General features: G+C 42.8%; 1 protein-coding gene across 3 annotated transcripts in view; it reads right to left on the reverse strand.

Moving 5' to 3' along the window:
* Positions 1-16,998, reverse strand: part of FAM120B (family with sequence similarity 120 member B) — a 280,814-nt gene that overhangs the window by 118,198 nt on the left and 145,618 nt on the right. For all 3 annotated transcript variants that reach the window (XM_075339687.1, XM_075339685.1, XM_075339686.1), the window contains one exon: positions 8,029-8,235. In XM_075339687.1, the coding sequence (XP_075195802.1) occupies positions 8,029-8,235 (207 nt within the window). The remainder of the gene's footprint in view (positions 1-8,028; positions 8,236-16,998) is intronic.

A 16,998-nucleotide genomic window follows, 5' to 3' on the forward strand; every position in this document is an offset into this window, starting at 1 on the left:
AGCACTATTTGAATTTTGGAACACAAATGTGCCTGAAATAGACTGAGGGTACCATGTTGCATTTGCAGGGCCCCTGAGGTATCAACACATCAGAAACCCCCACAAATGACCCAATTCGGCAAACTAAACCCCATAATGAATTTATCTATTGGTGTAGTGAGCATTTTTAACCCACAACTACCTAAAATTATATTAGATTGGACTGTGAAAATGAAAAATGTAAGGTTTTAAGCTAAAATTCTACTTTAGCCTCAAAAGTTTGAATTCACACAAAGGATAACAGGAGAAAACAGACAGGAGAATTTGCTAAGCAATTTTTACCAAAAATGGCAGTACCCCATAAGTGGTTGCACGATGGATTAATCTACAGCTGTAGTGACTATTTTCCAGCACCCAAGCTCTTTTTCTGTAAAATTGATATGCCAGTTTAGTGCCCATATATTGTAACGCCCTCATACATTGTGCACAGCTTGTGATTCTGGAGACACGCACCTCATAAATTGTCAAGTGAGCTCCCCCCACTACAATAATGCCACACATGGGGCCACTTACTGTGGGATAGCACGCTGTGGGGTTCAGAAGGGAACATTTGGATTTTGGAGTGTAGGTTTCACTTGATTTTATTTGGGAGGTGAGAACCATCGCTTTTCTAAAGTCTTTGTTCTGCCAGTAACATGACAACCCCCGATATTTCCAGTGACAAATGATGGACCTGAGTGGGGGCTGGTTTTGTGCGGGATAAGTTAGGGTTTCTATTAGTAACTAGACATGAGTAAACTCAAACAGTAAAGTTAGATGTTTGTACTGAACACAGACTTTACAAAAAAAAAAAAATCAGTGTTTGAGTTTGGGTGCAAAACACGTGATCAAGCAGCGGGGTGCTCGGATACACTCGGTCCAATGCGAGCCTCTTGCAGTGTCGGAATGGCTCTCGCTGGGGGTAAAATCAGTGTTATCGAATGTGGTGTGTGCAAAAAACCCCCCAAAAAACTCCACTATTTCTCCCCCTGGAAGTGCTCTGTTTATGGCTGACTGCATGAGGGCGGAGAGTTGAACAGCCCCATCAGTGACTTACAATGGCATTCAGGTCAAGTTTGGGTCCAGAACAGAACTTTATCTAAATTCCGTCTGAACCCACCAAACCCGAACTTTAATAAGTCTGCTCATCTCTATTGGTAACATTTTGGGATACGGAGCTTTTTTTTTTCATTTTCAATATAAGGCTGGGATCACATTTTTGTGTACTATGCTGAGCACTTAAATAGAGGTTTCAGTGTAAATCCCCTCAAAATGTGATTCAGATGAAACCAATTACTGTAAGGCTATGTGCCCACGTACCGTATTTTCATGCAGTTACGCTGCGATCTGCACCACAGTGTAACTGCATGCGTCCTGCGTCCCCAGCACAATCAATGAAGATTGTGCCTAATCCATGCCCACATGGCGTATTAGAACGTGTTACGCCCGGGTGGGGGATTTTCTGGTCCGTGCACCAGACTCCCCCAGTGGAGCAACTCAGAGCTGACCCTATACAGGGACTGTCCGATCATCCCACCAGAGGGCCTGGATGCACGGTTGCCGGAGCACAAAGCAGTACAAGAGCAGAGTCCAACCGGTAGAAGTTGCCGGGTAAAGCCGAGGTCAGGGGAAGGGTTCAGACTGGAGCAGATGGTAGTGTCACAGCAGAAAATCTCCGGAGGACCACTCGGACAGGTTGCAATCAAGACCCAGTATGCTTGACAGGACAGTCCTCACAGAACCTCTTGGACAGGTTGTCAGCAGGTCCAGGTGTAGCTTTGGTAAGACTGGTTACCGCAGGACCTCTCGGACAGGTTGTAGACAGGACCAGGTGTAGCTTTGGTAAGACTGGTTCTGTGGAAGACACAACGTTAGAACTCCTAGCTAGAGAACTTGTAGAACAGGCGACGCCCTCAAGGCAGGAAGCTCCTTAAATACTCTAGTCCTGATTTAGGCAATATCCTGTTTCAGGAGTGCTGGCCCGTTAAGAGATCAATGACCGCGCGCACGCCCTAATGCGCATGCGCGATGCCCGAGTGCCGGAGGCCAGAGCAGGAAGGGGTGCCGAGGAAGCAGGGGAGCCAGGCAAGGTGTCCAGGGTCGCAGGGGAGCGCCGGGAGCGGGAGACTGGAAGCCTGGAGGGTGCCGAGGAGGACGTGTGGCTGAGGACAGGTGATCTGGGGACTTGAGTGGTGTGTGAGGAACGACGTTGGGACCCAGAGAGCGTGACAGAACGCAGCGCTTCGGCTGCTGCCAAATCGCTGCGTTCTAAGAAGTGACATGTCACTTCTTTCATGCGCTTTGCATGCAGCCCCCGCTTTGTCTATAGGAGGGGCTGCTATCAGAGCACATGAAATCGTCAGTTACCGAAGCTTCAGAACGGAACTTTTCAGCTGCGCTCTGAAGCGCACATGCAGTGACGTTACGCTGCTGTGCAGAGCGCACACACGTGGGCACATAGCCTAATAAGGCATTTGGAGACAATTTGGAGACAATTTGGACTCCGCTTGGTGTCTGTTTCGCTGGTGTTCATCTTTTCAGGTGTGAAAAGGACTGTGGATCTCCACACTTGTGCACTAAAAAGACACCTAAAATGATAGGACATCAGAGACCAGTCAGACTCCAAAGAGTCTCCATCTGCCTCATTAGAGGCAGTGGTTCCATCGAGAATTTTGTCTGAATTGCGTTTTTTGGGATCTCCTCAGAAACTCCAATGTAAGTGCTTGGCGGGAGCGCTGCATAAATGTTGGCTGTGCCTTATTCTCATTTTTGGGAGGTAGAATGAACAAATAGACATCAGAGCAGGAATAGTTCTTATTTTTATTTTTGCACTGTTTACTGTGCGAAATTAATAATATGATGGCTTTATTGTTCTGGTTGGTGAAATTACAACGATACCAGAGTTATATGGTTTATTTATGTTTTGCTGCTATCACACTATAAAAATGCTTTTTTATAGTAATTAGTTTGTTCCGTGGTCATATATGTATAAGAGCTGCCTCTCATAGTCTTCACTGCAGTATCTTCAATAAAATGGCACCTGAGATCGCGGTCCGTGCATGCACGGACTCCAGCACCATTTTTAAGAAGACAGAATTACTGTGGTAACAACAGCAATGGCGGCGCGGCGTAAAATTTAAATAAACAAAAGGGAGGAATAAACACTGAGGACCCGACCCACTGTCAATCAAAGTGCAGTGCATTTATGCAACTTTGATTAAAGATATTTCATTAACCAAGCATCGGATTAACCAAGTATTTCTAAAGATCCTTTATGAAATGCTAATGAGCGCAAGGACTAGTCGCAAGGGCATTAGTTACTTCGCTCATTCCTCTTAGCATGTCAGCACACACAACCCTGTGCCCATTGCCCAGCATCATCAGTGGTGTCACGGGTACTTGTGTCCGTTGACACCGCTTCAGAATGCCGTGCTTAAAGTCAGTGCGCATGGTCAGAATGCCGGGCACTACCGGTCATGCGGACTAGACCTCTTCGAAGCCTGGACGCATACATCTGGCTTTACAGTGCGCAAGTGCTGGGACTCCTGATCATGAGCACTGACCCTAAACCTGGCATTCTGAAGCGGTGACAATGGACACAGATATGTATGTCACCGCTGATGACGCTGGGCAATGGGCATTGAAAAGCATGTTAGCACGCCCCTGTGGGCATACAAATATGCTAAGAGGGCAGAGTAGTTGGGGAAACTAACGCCCTTGCAACTAGTCCCTGTGCTCATTAGCATATAATAAAGTATCTTTAGAAATACTTTTCCTAAATATCTCTTTATCTATACTACTATATACAGGGACGGTTAGGCAGGGATTAGCAATATGCACCCAGAACTGCTCGTGGTTCTGGGTGCATATTGCACCTGACAAGTTCTCTTTAAGGGCCTGCAACCTAGGGACATAGTCAGCAGTACCTCCTTGCATAGGTTTATGGTGATGATAATTAGGGGATCCCTTAGACTTCACACTCTTCTTTAGCCTGCAAAGGATTAGAGCTTAGACATCAGCAATCCACATCTTTGGTGCAAATCCATAACATTAGAATTACGATACATTCCTATATTTCGGTACTATTTGAATCTTGGATTTGCAAATAGAACAGATCGGGAAAGTAGAGCTGCATAACGCAAATAAATATACATTGTTGATACAACAGTACATGATGTATAATGTGGACACAAGTCAGGTCACTGGTGCATTCTTACAGTCGCTATCTTATTGATTTTTGCTTAGCATTGTTCTTATACGGAATGTTCATTTTAGAAGATATTTATGGTAAATATTCCCCACTATAAATTCACTCATAAAGAATATATTCCTATTTATTATAACAACATGGTCTTAAGCAAACATATACAGTAATCCATGTACACAACTATTCAGTCACGCCTACATCTCTAGTAATCTCCTCTATCTTTTTATGAATAGCGTAGTCTGAGCTCTAAGGAACATAGAAGACATGGCAACATACAAGTGTGTTTTCTACAGAGCAGTCAGCACAAAGATCATCACACTGTATTATTACACCCCAGGGCAAAAGCTTTGTTTTTAGATAAAACACTAAACAATTCTTCTGTACACTTGTCCTAAATGTGAAATGTACTCATTTTACAGTAAAAACAATACACCTATATTCCAAGAATTAAACCCAGGGCCCAACCTACTGATCGGTTCTAATAAAACAGGTTCTCCAGGAAATGATAAGCAGCAGGATGTGACGGTTTAAAGAGTCACCGGCAATTTAATTTCTATTTTATAAATTAATGCTACACATTAAAATAATATGTTTTATCGGAGAAATGTGCTTCTTTCTTCTCCTGGATTGATATTTCACTCATAATTCATAGTTAAAATTTGTATTCAATGGAGACAGATTTTCCTATTACTGAAATAGCAGATGACAGTTAGTACTTGTAAAACTATATGGAATGGGGAGGAGATGCTAGAGGCAGAGACAGAAATTCTGCTGCAAATTCTCCTAAAACAAGTTACTATTCTCCATAGAACTTTATGTGCACAAATTATCATCTCAAAAATGGGAACATTTGTATTCACTGAATACAGACTTTACCCATGAATTTTGTGAATGAGCAATCAGTCCTGGGAGAGAAAGAAGCAGGCTTCTCTTATAAGATATCTTACAAAGTTTCTTATTTTCATGTGTATTCATTTATGGTAAACAGATTAAAGGGAACCTGTCAGCAGAAATTTCCCCTAAACCTAAAAGATTCCCCCTCTGCAGCTCCTGGGCTGCATTCATAGATTATGCGCGGTGCTTTGATGTTTATTACCAAGCAACCGCCCATAATCGCGGGACCGCGCTTTCCCCCTCGGCGTCCTTCGTTCTGCGCAAGTGCGGTGCTGCTGACCCCACGTCACCTCCTTCCCATCTTGCCCTGAGGCAGGAAATAGATGGGAAGGAGGTGACGTGGGGTCAGCAGCACCGCGCTTGCGCAGAACGAAGGACGCCGAGGGCCAAAGCGCGGTCCCGCGATTATGGGCGGTTGCTTGGTAATAAACATCACAGCACCGCCCATAATCTAAAGCCTGCGCGCACGTCACCAGCGGTGACACTGGGCACAGTGCTCATCCACGAGAGATGAGCACTGGGCATGCGCGGGGACCTGTGGAGCACTGGGCGGCGTCCACAGCTATGGAAAGGAGTGATGGGGACGGCCTAAAGCGGCAGGAGGCAGAATAACGGACGCCAGGCAGCCCGCCCCCGTGACACATTTACAGAATCCAAATCCAAAAAGGTACCACTTTATAAACTCTGTATTTTGGTCAGAAAGGGGGCACAATAATAACAGGGACCTTTCTAGAATGCAGCCCAGGAGCTGCAGAGGGGGAATCTTTTAGGTTTTAGGGGAAATTTCTGCTGACAGGTTCCCTTTAAAACGATGGTTACTCTTTAAAGAGAACCTGTCAGTACGATTTTGTAATGTAAAGACATGGCTGTAATGGCACTGTAATACTCATTATATTAATACCTTATGATGAAACTTTTGATGTTCTTGTTTAATCACTATTTGAGGTTTCCTTCTAATTAGTGTTCGGAGCACAGTGGTCGGATTATACATTAGGTCTCCTCCCTGTCTGTGATTCCCTGGCTCCTCTGCCTGCCTCCAGTCTGTGAATGACCTGCCTCCTGTGTTTGAAATCTCAGCAGTGATCTGTTATTCACAGACCAGAGGAAGGCAGAGGGGCTGGGGAATCACAGACAGGGGGGAGAAGACCCAGTGTACAGTCTGGGCCCTGCACTGTCAAATCTAATTAGCAGAACACTTCAAATGCTGATTAAAAAAGCACAATAAATGGTTTTCTTTTTATATCAATGTAATCAGTTTTACAGCGCCATTATAGCCATGTCTTTACATTACATTACAAAATCGTGCTGACAGGTTCTCTTCAATCTCTTCCCGAGAGCCCAGTGTAGATAAACGTCGGATTCTGCTGGGCTTTGTGCAGCGCTGATGTTTCTCTATGGTCAGAGAGCAGGAGGGGACCAGGACCACCAGAGTTCTGCGGGATTCCGGTGCAAAAACAGCCAAGGAGTCATAATTACCACTACAGCAGTATATAAATTCCCAGAGCAGAGTAATTTCCAAAATGGGGTCACTTAAGGGGATTTCTGCTTTTCTGCCACTTAGGGGCTCTGTATATGGAGTCTGAAATCTATTCTAGGAAACTCTGTGCTCCAAGAGTCAAATAGTGCTCCTTTCCTCCTGCGTTTCGCCATGTGGCTAAGCAATACTGTACAGCTATATATGGGGCGTTGCCACATTTAGCAGAAATTGTGTGAAACATTTTAGTGCGATTTTTCGCCTTTTCCACATGTAAAAATGTAAATTATGTGGCTAACATTTTATTAGAACATTCTACCCTATATGGTCTACAAACCATCAACCACCAATATTCACCAACCCCTATGCCCTGCAAAATCCGCTGATCTGTAAAGTTATAGACAAAGTCCTAGTGTCAAAACTGTGGTTGACTGGATAATAAATGGTAAAGATTTCAGTTGGATGAAAATAAATGAAGAGGATCCAATGCCTAGTATCACTTTACAGTATCACATGCACTTGCACCACTATCACCTAATCAGGGTCTCCCTCCGTTAGCCCTGCTGGACAGGTGCCATTCCATGAATCTCATCCCTGTGTTCCCTATCAGTATCCTGACATAATCAATGTGATGTGGTTGAGGATTAGATGCTTCCTTCAATATTCTGTTAGAGCGGGAAAAACACTGCCACAGATTGGCAATAGCAGTCATGTGACTTTGATTATATCAGGGTACTGGCAGGGCTGAGATCGGAGAAATGGTGCTGCTCTGAACGGGAAGTTAAAAGTGGTTGTTTTGGATAACCCCCTTAAGATAAGAACAAGCAATCTTCTCTTTGTTCAATACTGTAGGACAACTTTTCATAGAAATTATAATAATTTTCTTAGAGGGGTTTTCCACTTTCAGGATTCTCCCCTGTAATGGCCTATATTTGCACAAATGCTTGTTCCTGACTATTGCCCCATGTAAACATGCTAGTGATCATCTGAGAAACACACAAAAATAGTGATTTGTTGACTACGTGGATCGTCGGCATAAAAAGCACTGTCATCAGCAGAACCTTGCCTGGTGTACACAGTATGTGCTGCCGGTACCAAGTACTGAATGTGGGCCAGAATGAGCACCTTGAAGTAGGCCGAAATAAGCCCAACTAAAGGAACCCTTAGCTGTTTAGCACAGAAAAAGGTGCAAGATCGACGCAATAGTGTGGAAGAGGCATAAATGTTGAAGGGCAAGTGGTGAAGCCAATGATACACAGGTGGCAATGGGCCTGGCACCCAATATGTCCTAATAGCTGATGAATCACAAATTGCTTATTTCTAGCCATCACAGCACGATATACTGTATACGCACTAATACACAGCATGAGTACAGCGTTCAGAAGGGACATTCTTTGTGTTGCAATGTCACGATAACATTTTCACATCTACTTACACTTTTCTCGAAGATTACATCCACAGGCCTGTGGTCATGGCACAACAGGTATTTCTGATGAAACAGTTTTCCATCAAATGTTTTCCATGGCATCAAATCCAACATGTTAAAGGGGTAGCCACAAGCACTGTTACATGCCATCAACGTAATCAGTCCACGGAGAAAAAGAAAAGCAAGATGAACAGCTCTGGAATCCACATAAGGAAGCTACAAAAGGGGAAAATAAAAATAAGAAATGGGTCAGTTTAATTTTTCAAAGATTTTAAGTGCATTTCTTATAAATGGCTTCACATGTAGAAGAGCAGCCAGTAGCACATTGCCAGCTATAATAGGAGCTACTGTGGGCTGTGTATAAAAGAACTAAATCAATTTATGTTTGGAGAGATAAACTTGGCTCACAATGAACATCTTTCATCCATTTCCTTTGTACATACACACTTTACAGAAAAGCAGGTGTTTTTCCTCAAAGTACAAACCACATAATAAGTGCCACCATTCACTACCTCACCTAAATACCCAGCCCCACCTTGCAGGACTCTGTCTCTGGAATTCAATGCATTGTTTGCTCTTGACTTATGCTTATATCGGCTGTGTACTTGCCTGTTGGTAGCTTTGTTTTACAGGGCCGTGGAGCCGGTGAGCCAAAGCTCCACACTCTGACTCCTTCATAATTAGTAATGCCAAATCTACTGTAGTAAAATGGTAATAGAAGGCACCAGTATATCACCCTGGGTAACACTTTTTTCTTTCCTTTTAATAAATAGGTTCAATAGATTAAAAGAACATTAAATATGGTGCGGTCTGGCCATGGAGGAAAGGGGGTCATGTTTCTCTGGAGTTCCAAAGGCCTGCTGGTCCATTCCCCTCTTCTGCAGGGTCAGAAGCCTGGAAATGTCAGAAAAGAGAAGGGGCTCATCTGCTGCCACTTCGGTCTCCTTACCAGCGACACTGAGAATGCTTACAAATATGCAGCGATTCCTTTCTTCAGAGAAAATGGCTCCAGCATTGTGAAAGCTGAGATGGCATCCTCAGCATTCACACTTACTATGCCAAAGGAAGGCATACATCTCCAAGCTCCACTTTACCTGCTGGTATGACTTCTTGAGTTCATTTTATGGGAATATCTGCATTGCAAGGGAGCAGCAACATCACTCCCTCACCTCCGCTATAGATAAAAAGTTTTCAACAGGACATGTACATATTATTTCAATCATGGCTCTTCCCACCACAAATGATCTGGACTCAATTGTGTCCAGAATTGAGCTATCCCAGCAGCGGACATTTAATGTTTTACATGAAAAATTGGTGTCTCTTGAGAACAGACTCTCTGCATCTGAAGTGTCGCATGAGTCCCTTACTAACAGAGTCTCTACTTTTGGGTAAGACTCAGAGAAATCCCATGCACACCTACATTGTTTGAATGAACACACTAGTTTAGCTATATTTGTAACTAGCTGTACTACCCGGCTTTGCCCGGGTTAATAACTGCTGTTAACAAAATAGAATGTATTAACAAAAATGTATTCTGCACACAAAAACCACAAAACAAATAGATAGAAATGTAATTATTAAATTATTTCATATGGTGAAATGTGTGCTGAGGGTGGTATATGTGTTCAAGTACGTGGTAGTGTGTGGCGCATTTTGTGTGTGTGTTCATATCCCCGAGTGTGGTGAGTATCCCATGTCGGGGCCCCACTTTAGCAACTGTACGGTATATACTCTTTGGCGCCATCGCTCTCATTCTTTAAGTACCCCTTGTTCACATCTGGCAGCTGTCAATTTGCCCCCAACACTTTTCGTTTCACTTTTTCCCCATTATGTAGATAGGGGCAAAATTGATTGGTAAATTGGATCGCGCGGGGTTAAAATTTCGCCTCACAACATAGCACCCGGCGCTGCCTGGGATAGTAACTGTCTCTCTGTTTCACTCCCATTTTCTGTCTGTCTCCCCCTCTGTATATATCTCTCTGTCTCTCTCTCTATCTCTTTGTCTGTCTCTTTCCCTGTCTGTCTCTGACTGTCTCTGTCTCTTTCTCCGTCTGTCTCAATCTCTTTCCCTGTCTGTCTATCTATCTCTTTCCCTGTCTATCTCTGTCACTTTCCCTGTCTGTCTCTTTCCCTGTCTGTCGCTTTCCCTCTCTTTCCCTGTCTGTCTCTTTCCCTGTCTGTGTCTTTCCCTGTCTGTGTCTTTCCCTTTGTCTCTTTCCCTATGTCTGTCTCTTTGTTTGTCTCTTTACCTGTCTTTGTCTGTTTCTTACCCTGTCTGTCTCTTTCCCTCTCTTTCCCTGTCTGTCTGTTTCCCTGTGTCTGTCTCTGTCTCTTTGTCTGTCTGTCTCTTTACCTATCTGTGTCTGTCTCTTAACCTGTCTCTCTCTTTGCCTCTCTTTCTCTGTCTGTCTCTTTCCCTGTCAGTCTGTCTCTTTGTCTGTGTCTGTCTCTTTGTGTCTGTCTCTTACCCTGTCTATGTCTGTTTCTTACCCTGTCTGTGTCTGCCTCTTTCCCTGTCTGTGTCTGTCTCTTTCCCTGGCTGCATTGTGACACGCCAACATTCCATATAAGGGCGTGGCTGCGCATTCTTCTGAAGTTCTGGCTGCACTGTGGCTCCCAGCTCCATTCGCTTTAATGGAGACAGGTTTTTTGGCGAATAACTGTAAAGCGCGGGATTAAAATTTCCCCTCAAACCATAGCCTATGACGCTCTCGGGGTCCAGACGTGTGAGTGTGCAAAATTTTGTGGCTGTAGGTGCGACGCTGCAGATGCCAATCCCGGACATACACACACACACACACACACACATTCAGTTTTATATATTAGATAAAGGATTTTTTGGATGATTGTGTTTATTTACTTTCACTTACAGCTTAGTGATGGGGGGTGTCCCATAGATGCCTGCCATAACTAAGCTAGGTCTTAGTGGCAGCTATGGGCTGCTGCCATTAACTCCTTATTACCCCAATTGCCACCGCATCAGGGCAATCGCGATAAGCTGGGAAAAGTCCCGGTACTGTCGCATCTAATGGATACGGCAATTGTGGTGGCTGCTGGCTGATATTTTTAGGCTTGGGGGGCTCCCAATAACATGGGTCTCCCCATCCAGAGAATACCAGCCCCAGCTGTAAGACTTTATCTTGGCTGGTTATCAAAATTGGGGGGGACCGCACTTCATTTTTTTTCAATTACTTATTTATTTAATTTACTGTACAATATAGATCCGACCACCGGTGTCTCTGATTGGCTGTAGTCAGACAGCTGTCACTCAGCATGGGGGCGGGTCTGCCTGCAACCAATCACAGCCATCGGTGAGCAGGGAAGGAGTGAATATGTTATGAGCCTAATGAGCGGCCAGCTCCGGAAGATGAAAGAGCTGCCGCGACAGCAGTGTGACAGCCGCCCGGTGATCGGTGTGTATGAAGCGCTTGCTCCTACCCCTTTGCGCCTGATTCTGGTCCCCATAGACTTTATATGGGGAGCAGTATCTGGCCAAATACCAGCCCTCCGAAACGCAGGGACAAACGCAAAAACAATTGACATGCTGCATCTTTGTTATCACCACAAAGACGCAGCCAAAAAAAACAACAATGTGTGGACAGCAAAAATGAAATCTCATAGACTTTGCCTGGGGAAGGAGATTCATGCAGTTTTGAGACCAAAACTGCACAAAAAAAACGCGCATAAACGAGGCAAAAAAAGTACCGTGCGCACATAGCCTAAACGTTTATGTTTTTATCTGATGGGGGACATATATACAAGGATGGGGATAATATACAAGGGAGGAGGATCATTACCAGAATGGGGTACCTTAGTAGAGAATTTGGGGACATTACCCCCATAACAGTGTCAGCAGCAGATCCTTGCCCTATGTCATGACCACATTGTTTGCTTAAAATTTTATTTTCCTATTTTGCTCCTCTAAAATCAGAGTGTGTCTTATGGTTCGGTGCATCTTATAGTCCGAAAAATACGGTAACTGTATATTTTACATAAATGATACATTTATATCTACATACACAATGGTCTATGGTTTACTAACATTTTTTTATGCCATACCTAATGATTTCATGCAGAATATTCATTTATCTAATGCATCCATTATTTAGTGATTGGCCTAGCTGATTTCTTTCTTCTAGCTTCACTTTTTCTCATGACGTCTGCTGGGAGATATAGTTCTAACCACTAGTTCTGCACATTGATGTCTGGTCAAAATGTAAATTTACCTATGGCAGGTAAAACCCATTGTGACCTTTTCGGGTAACTGTGCAAACAGGTAGCAACATGGAAAGAAGGTTTCATGCAGACCAGCCCAGATCAACTGTTGAAAAACAGTGTTTTGTTTCAAATATGTTAAAAGAGATTAGTGATGATCAAGCTGTAAAATGCTCGAGTGCTCGGCCCTCGAATCGAGCAGGTCGGACACTCAGACGAGCTCAACTTGGATGTAAGCCCGCAAGGGCAGGGCCCTCTTCCCCCTGTGCTAGTCTGTCTATTGTAACGTGTACATGTATTCTGTATGTAACCCCCTCATGTACAGCACCATGGAATCAATGGTGCTCTATAAATAAACAATAATAATAATAATAATAATGGAAGTGAATGGGAAACTCCAGCATTTTTCCAGACAGGGAGGAAGAGAGAAAGAGGGCTCAGACTCTCGGAGTACAGGGCATCTCGAGTGCCCCAATGCTCAAATCGACTATCGAGCAGAAGTGCCGAGCATGCTCGCTCGTCACTACTTACACTGCATTAGAGTGAATACCAATTTTTACACAACTGTATCCCATTCAGACCTGTAAGTGGACAGTAGAGGATTGGAAACAGTTGATTTGGAGCGATGAGACAAAAGTCAATAGACTAGGCTCTGATGGGTGCAAATGGGTCTTGAAGAAACAAGGGGAAAGGAGTTAACAGATCCAATAATTGAAGGAGCTGTCAAGTTCAGTAGAGAAATCCTGATGATATGGGGTTGTTTCACAGACAAAGGCATTGGATACTTGACCAGGATAGATGGTGGTCTCAATGCTGAGCTATATGTGAGAATCCTGTAAAACAAATTACTTTGTACACTTGGTACTAAAAGGATGACAATGTTCGAGTAGAACAACAACCCGAGGCATACATCGACATTGGCGAAAAAATGGTTTAATGACAATGAAATAGAGGTGCTGGATTGGTTCCCACAGTATCCAGACCTGACCCCAATTGAACACTTGTGGGCTGTATACATATCCAAGTGAGCCGACTAGTTTGCACCGACATTAGGAATGTGCTGAAGAGACCCGGGATCAGATTTTGGTCAAGACAAGCTTGAATTTGATAGAGAGCATGCCCAGAAGGATTCAGGCAGTGTTCAAAGCCAAAAGGTAGATTTAGAAAATACTAACAAAATAAAAAACATTTAAATTTAGATTTTTAGTAGCAAACAGCAACAATGCAAAGGCATGACAAGAACCTGCATAACTAATCATATACTAAATAGTTGCAAGTGAAATTTATTTATGAGATTGTCAAGATGGTTATCTATAAAGAGAAGGTTGTCTAACACTCAAAGCTGTAGTGGATAGCGAGATATGGAGTCTGAAAGTCAAAAGCTCAAAAAATAGTTACCCTTTTGCTTGTCATTGTACATCATAAAAAAAACCTTATTACTGTTTCCAGAAACATGAAACCCACTTTCTCCATAAACTCTCCACTATTACAAAGCAGTTCACATGCAATGTTTCTGTGCTATTTTACACAGATTGTCTAAATACATTTAGCATATTTTTTTGCACAGATAACCCAAATCAGCAGAACAATAAGTGCTGATTGTACGATATCGCAGTAAGTATTATATAATTCATTTAAACACATAATACTGTAATGATTAAAGGAAACAGTGATCAGTGAAAAAAATTTCCTGGACGCTGTTTATCTTTACGTTGTGTGAACAGTAGTTAAAAAGGAACCTGTCAGTTGATTCATATTGGCTAAACCACGGATAACATAAATCAGAGCCGGGCTAAACAATTGCAGAACGACACTTTTTTGTTTTTCAACACACCACTCTAGTTGATTGACAGCAAAAGTGGACATAAACAGAGATAACTTCTGTGCAAGAACCGTATGTGGGCCCTTTGCAGTCCAATAGTTTATCCTAATGCACTAGTCTATGTGTCAGTGAAAGAAGTTACTTATGGCTTTGGAGGTGGAATGGACCCTGTACCACTTGGGCCACTGTGTGCCTGCCCAGATGAACTAAAAGAATGTCCACCCCTGAATGACAGGTCTCTCGCTAAATACACAAATGGGAGCAACCTGTCAAACACCCGAAGCTGCGCAGGGAGAAGCCAGCCTGGGCAGTACCGGACTACTATAGTCTATGCTTACTGGCCCAGTTCTTAAGACTACATACCTGGCTGCAATCATGCAACTAGGCTGCAAGTCTTTCTGCCTGTAGTTTGGGCAGGACTGAGTGACAGGTTCCCTCTAAATACGTTTACAAAAATTAAAGTTGGTGATTGATTTGGTTCTTTTATTTCATACCTACTAACAAAACCAAGGAGCTTCCATAAACAGAAGCTTATTAGTGCATATTACCTCTCAGTGAAATAACAACATACATTTTCGCCACTGGCTGCTGAGGACTGCATGGTGTGGGCTCAGGAGCTGAACACTTCATACCCAGAGAAACCAAGGAAACAAATTGTGAAAACATACCCTGCTGTAACTAAATAAAAGCATAGTGCATATGAACATAGGGTACTTAGTAAACACTGTTTTTGATCAAAAAAAGCATAAAGCTATCCCACCAACGCCAAGGTGTACCCAGTTGGGATAGTACCTACACTCTCTAATATTAAAACCTTACCATGGGTCTAAAATAGGCCTCAATGTGGCTAAGGGCTGAGAGCGACCGGGTCCCAACAGGACACACACAGTCAGGGGGATTCACAGAATGAAATGTCCAGCTCGCTGAGAAGGGGGCCACTCCCTGTTTGTACTGAATACAAAAAAACTACATAAAAACAAAAAAGTGAGCCGGAGTATGAGATGGTATACATGGAACTTGTGAGACCATGTTCACACTGGCCATGAGACAAAGAGATGCCGGCTGTGTTACAGCAGCAGAGCTAGCCAAGATCGCTCCTGTTACCTATTTAGATATTTTCAATAACTGCTCCCATTGATCCCTTAGGACGTAATCTAGGAAAACCAATGGATTCTCGTGGCAGCAAGGGGCCTGTTAAAGGCTTCATTGCTGCCATTTTAGTCCTCTTGTGTAGCTCAGTAAGAGTCTAGGCTTCATAGGATAACCAAAGTTAAAGGTTACCTGTCAGGTCCCCTATACACTCCAGCCCAGCAGCATTCACATATGTATGACTAAATTCCCTGCCTAATGTTATTCACGTAACTACATTTTTCAAAAAATGTATAAGCTCAGCTTTTCCTATGTTAATTAGTCCAAACATGTTCAATTGCAATCATTTTCTGGGAGAAATACTACCATTTATTGAACAATTGCAAGGGTGATAATACAGTCATTTTTCCAATCACTGTATTAGAGGATGACCTAGACCTATGCATGCAAGTTAGTGAAATATTTAGTTCTGGTCATTTTGGACCATTTTTTTTGATAAACAGTCAGCAGCAATAAGTATCTCAACATTCTAATGAATAAAGTTATGTCTATCTACTTTTAGTTCACCCTGTATATTCTCCCAGTATTTTACAGGCTTGTCTAACTGTTGCTGAGCAAACTTTAAACGCGCTTAAACATGCTTTTTTTTTCAGCACTGGAGTCTTGCGTGTTGAGCGTGCATACAGGTCATGGAGGTTGAGTGCATTACTTATTGTTACTCCTCTGTTTGAAATCTTGTGGAGAGCACCTGGTCCTGGCCGAATTACAGCAAAATAATGTTATTTCTAATTCTGGATTATGACCAATGCTCACTGGGAACCTTCAGTAGTTTAGAAATTCTTCTGTAACCAGTACAATCAGTATATTTTTCAAGAATAAGGTTGCGAGGGGCTTGTGACAGCTCACTGGTTTTTCATACTATGAGACGTGTCTTGTGTGGCACCACAGAAATGAGAAACCTTTTTATAGGCAATCAGTTGAACCACCTGATATTTTTTTTCACTAGGTGGCAGGATTGCTAATTACTAACAAGATATCATCTGGTGTCCTGAATTTCCATTACTTTTTGCCCCTCTCTTTTTTCATGTGTTCAATACCTTTTCCCTGTGTAAGTGCTCATTATTACACATAACAATTTATGGACATCTATGGTTTGATTTCTTTGTCTGTGTGGATTAGATGGGTTGTTACCGATATCTGGTGAGACATTAATGTCAATTGCACCTTTAGAAGTATATTTACTTACAAAATTATTGATACTTATTTCACGCGCTGTATATACAGTTAGGTCAAGAAATATTTGGACAGTGACCAAATCTTTGGAATTTGGGCTCAGCATACCACTATTTTTTATTTAAAATGAAACAAATAAATGCATGTCTACAATATTAGGCTTAATTAAAGGGGATGAGCAAACATGTCTTGTGAAACATTTAGGAATTGCAGCCATTTTTCTACAAAACCTCCTGATTGAAGGGGCTCGAAAGTAATTGAACAAAATAACATACCATAAATAAAATGTTAATTTTTTATACTGTGTAGCAAATCCTTTGCAGAGAGTGACTGCCTGAAGTCTGAAATCCATTGACCTCTGTGACGCTTTGCCAGGCCATTACTGTAGCTGACTTCAGCTGTTGCTTGTTTGTGGGTTTTTCTGCCTTAGGTATTGTCTGAAGCAAAATGTGAAATGCATTCTCAATGGGGTGGAGATCTGGTGACTGACTCGGGCATTGCAGAATTTTCAAATTATTTGCTTTAAAAAAATCCTGCGTTGACTTTGCAGTATGTTTTGGGACACTGCCGATCTGGAATATGAAGCGACGTCCAATCAACTTTGCTGTATCTGGTTGAAT

Source organism: Anomaloglossus baeobatrachus, chromosome 3 (genome assembly GCF_048569485.1).
Source record: "Anomaloglossus baeobatrachus isolate aAnoBae1 chromosome 3, aAnoBae1.hap1, whole genome shotgun sequence".
Lineage (NCBI taxonomy): Eukaryota > Metazoa > Chordata > Amphibia > Anura > Aromobatidae > Anomaloglossus > Anomaloglossus baeobatrachus.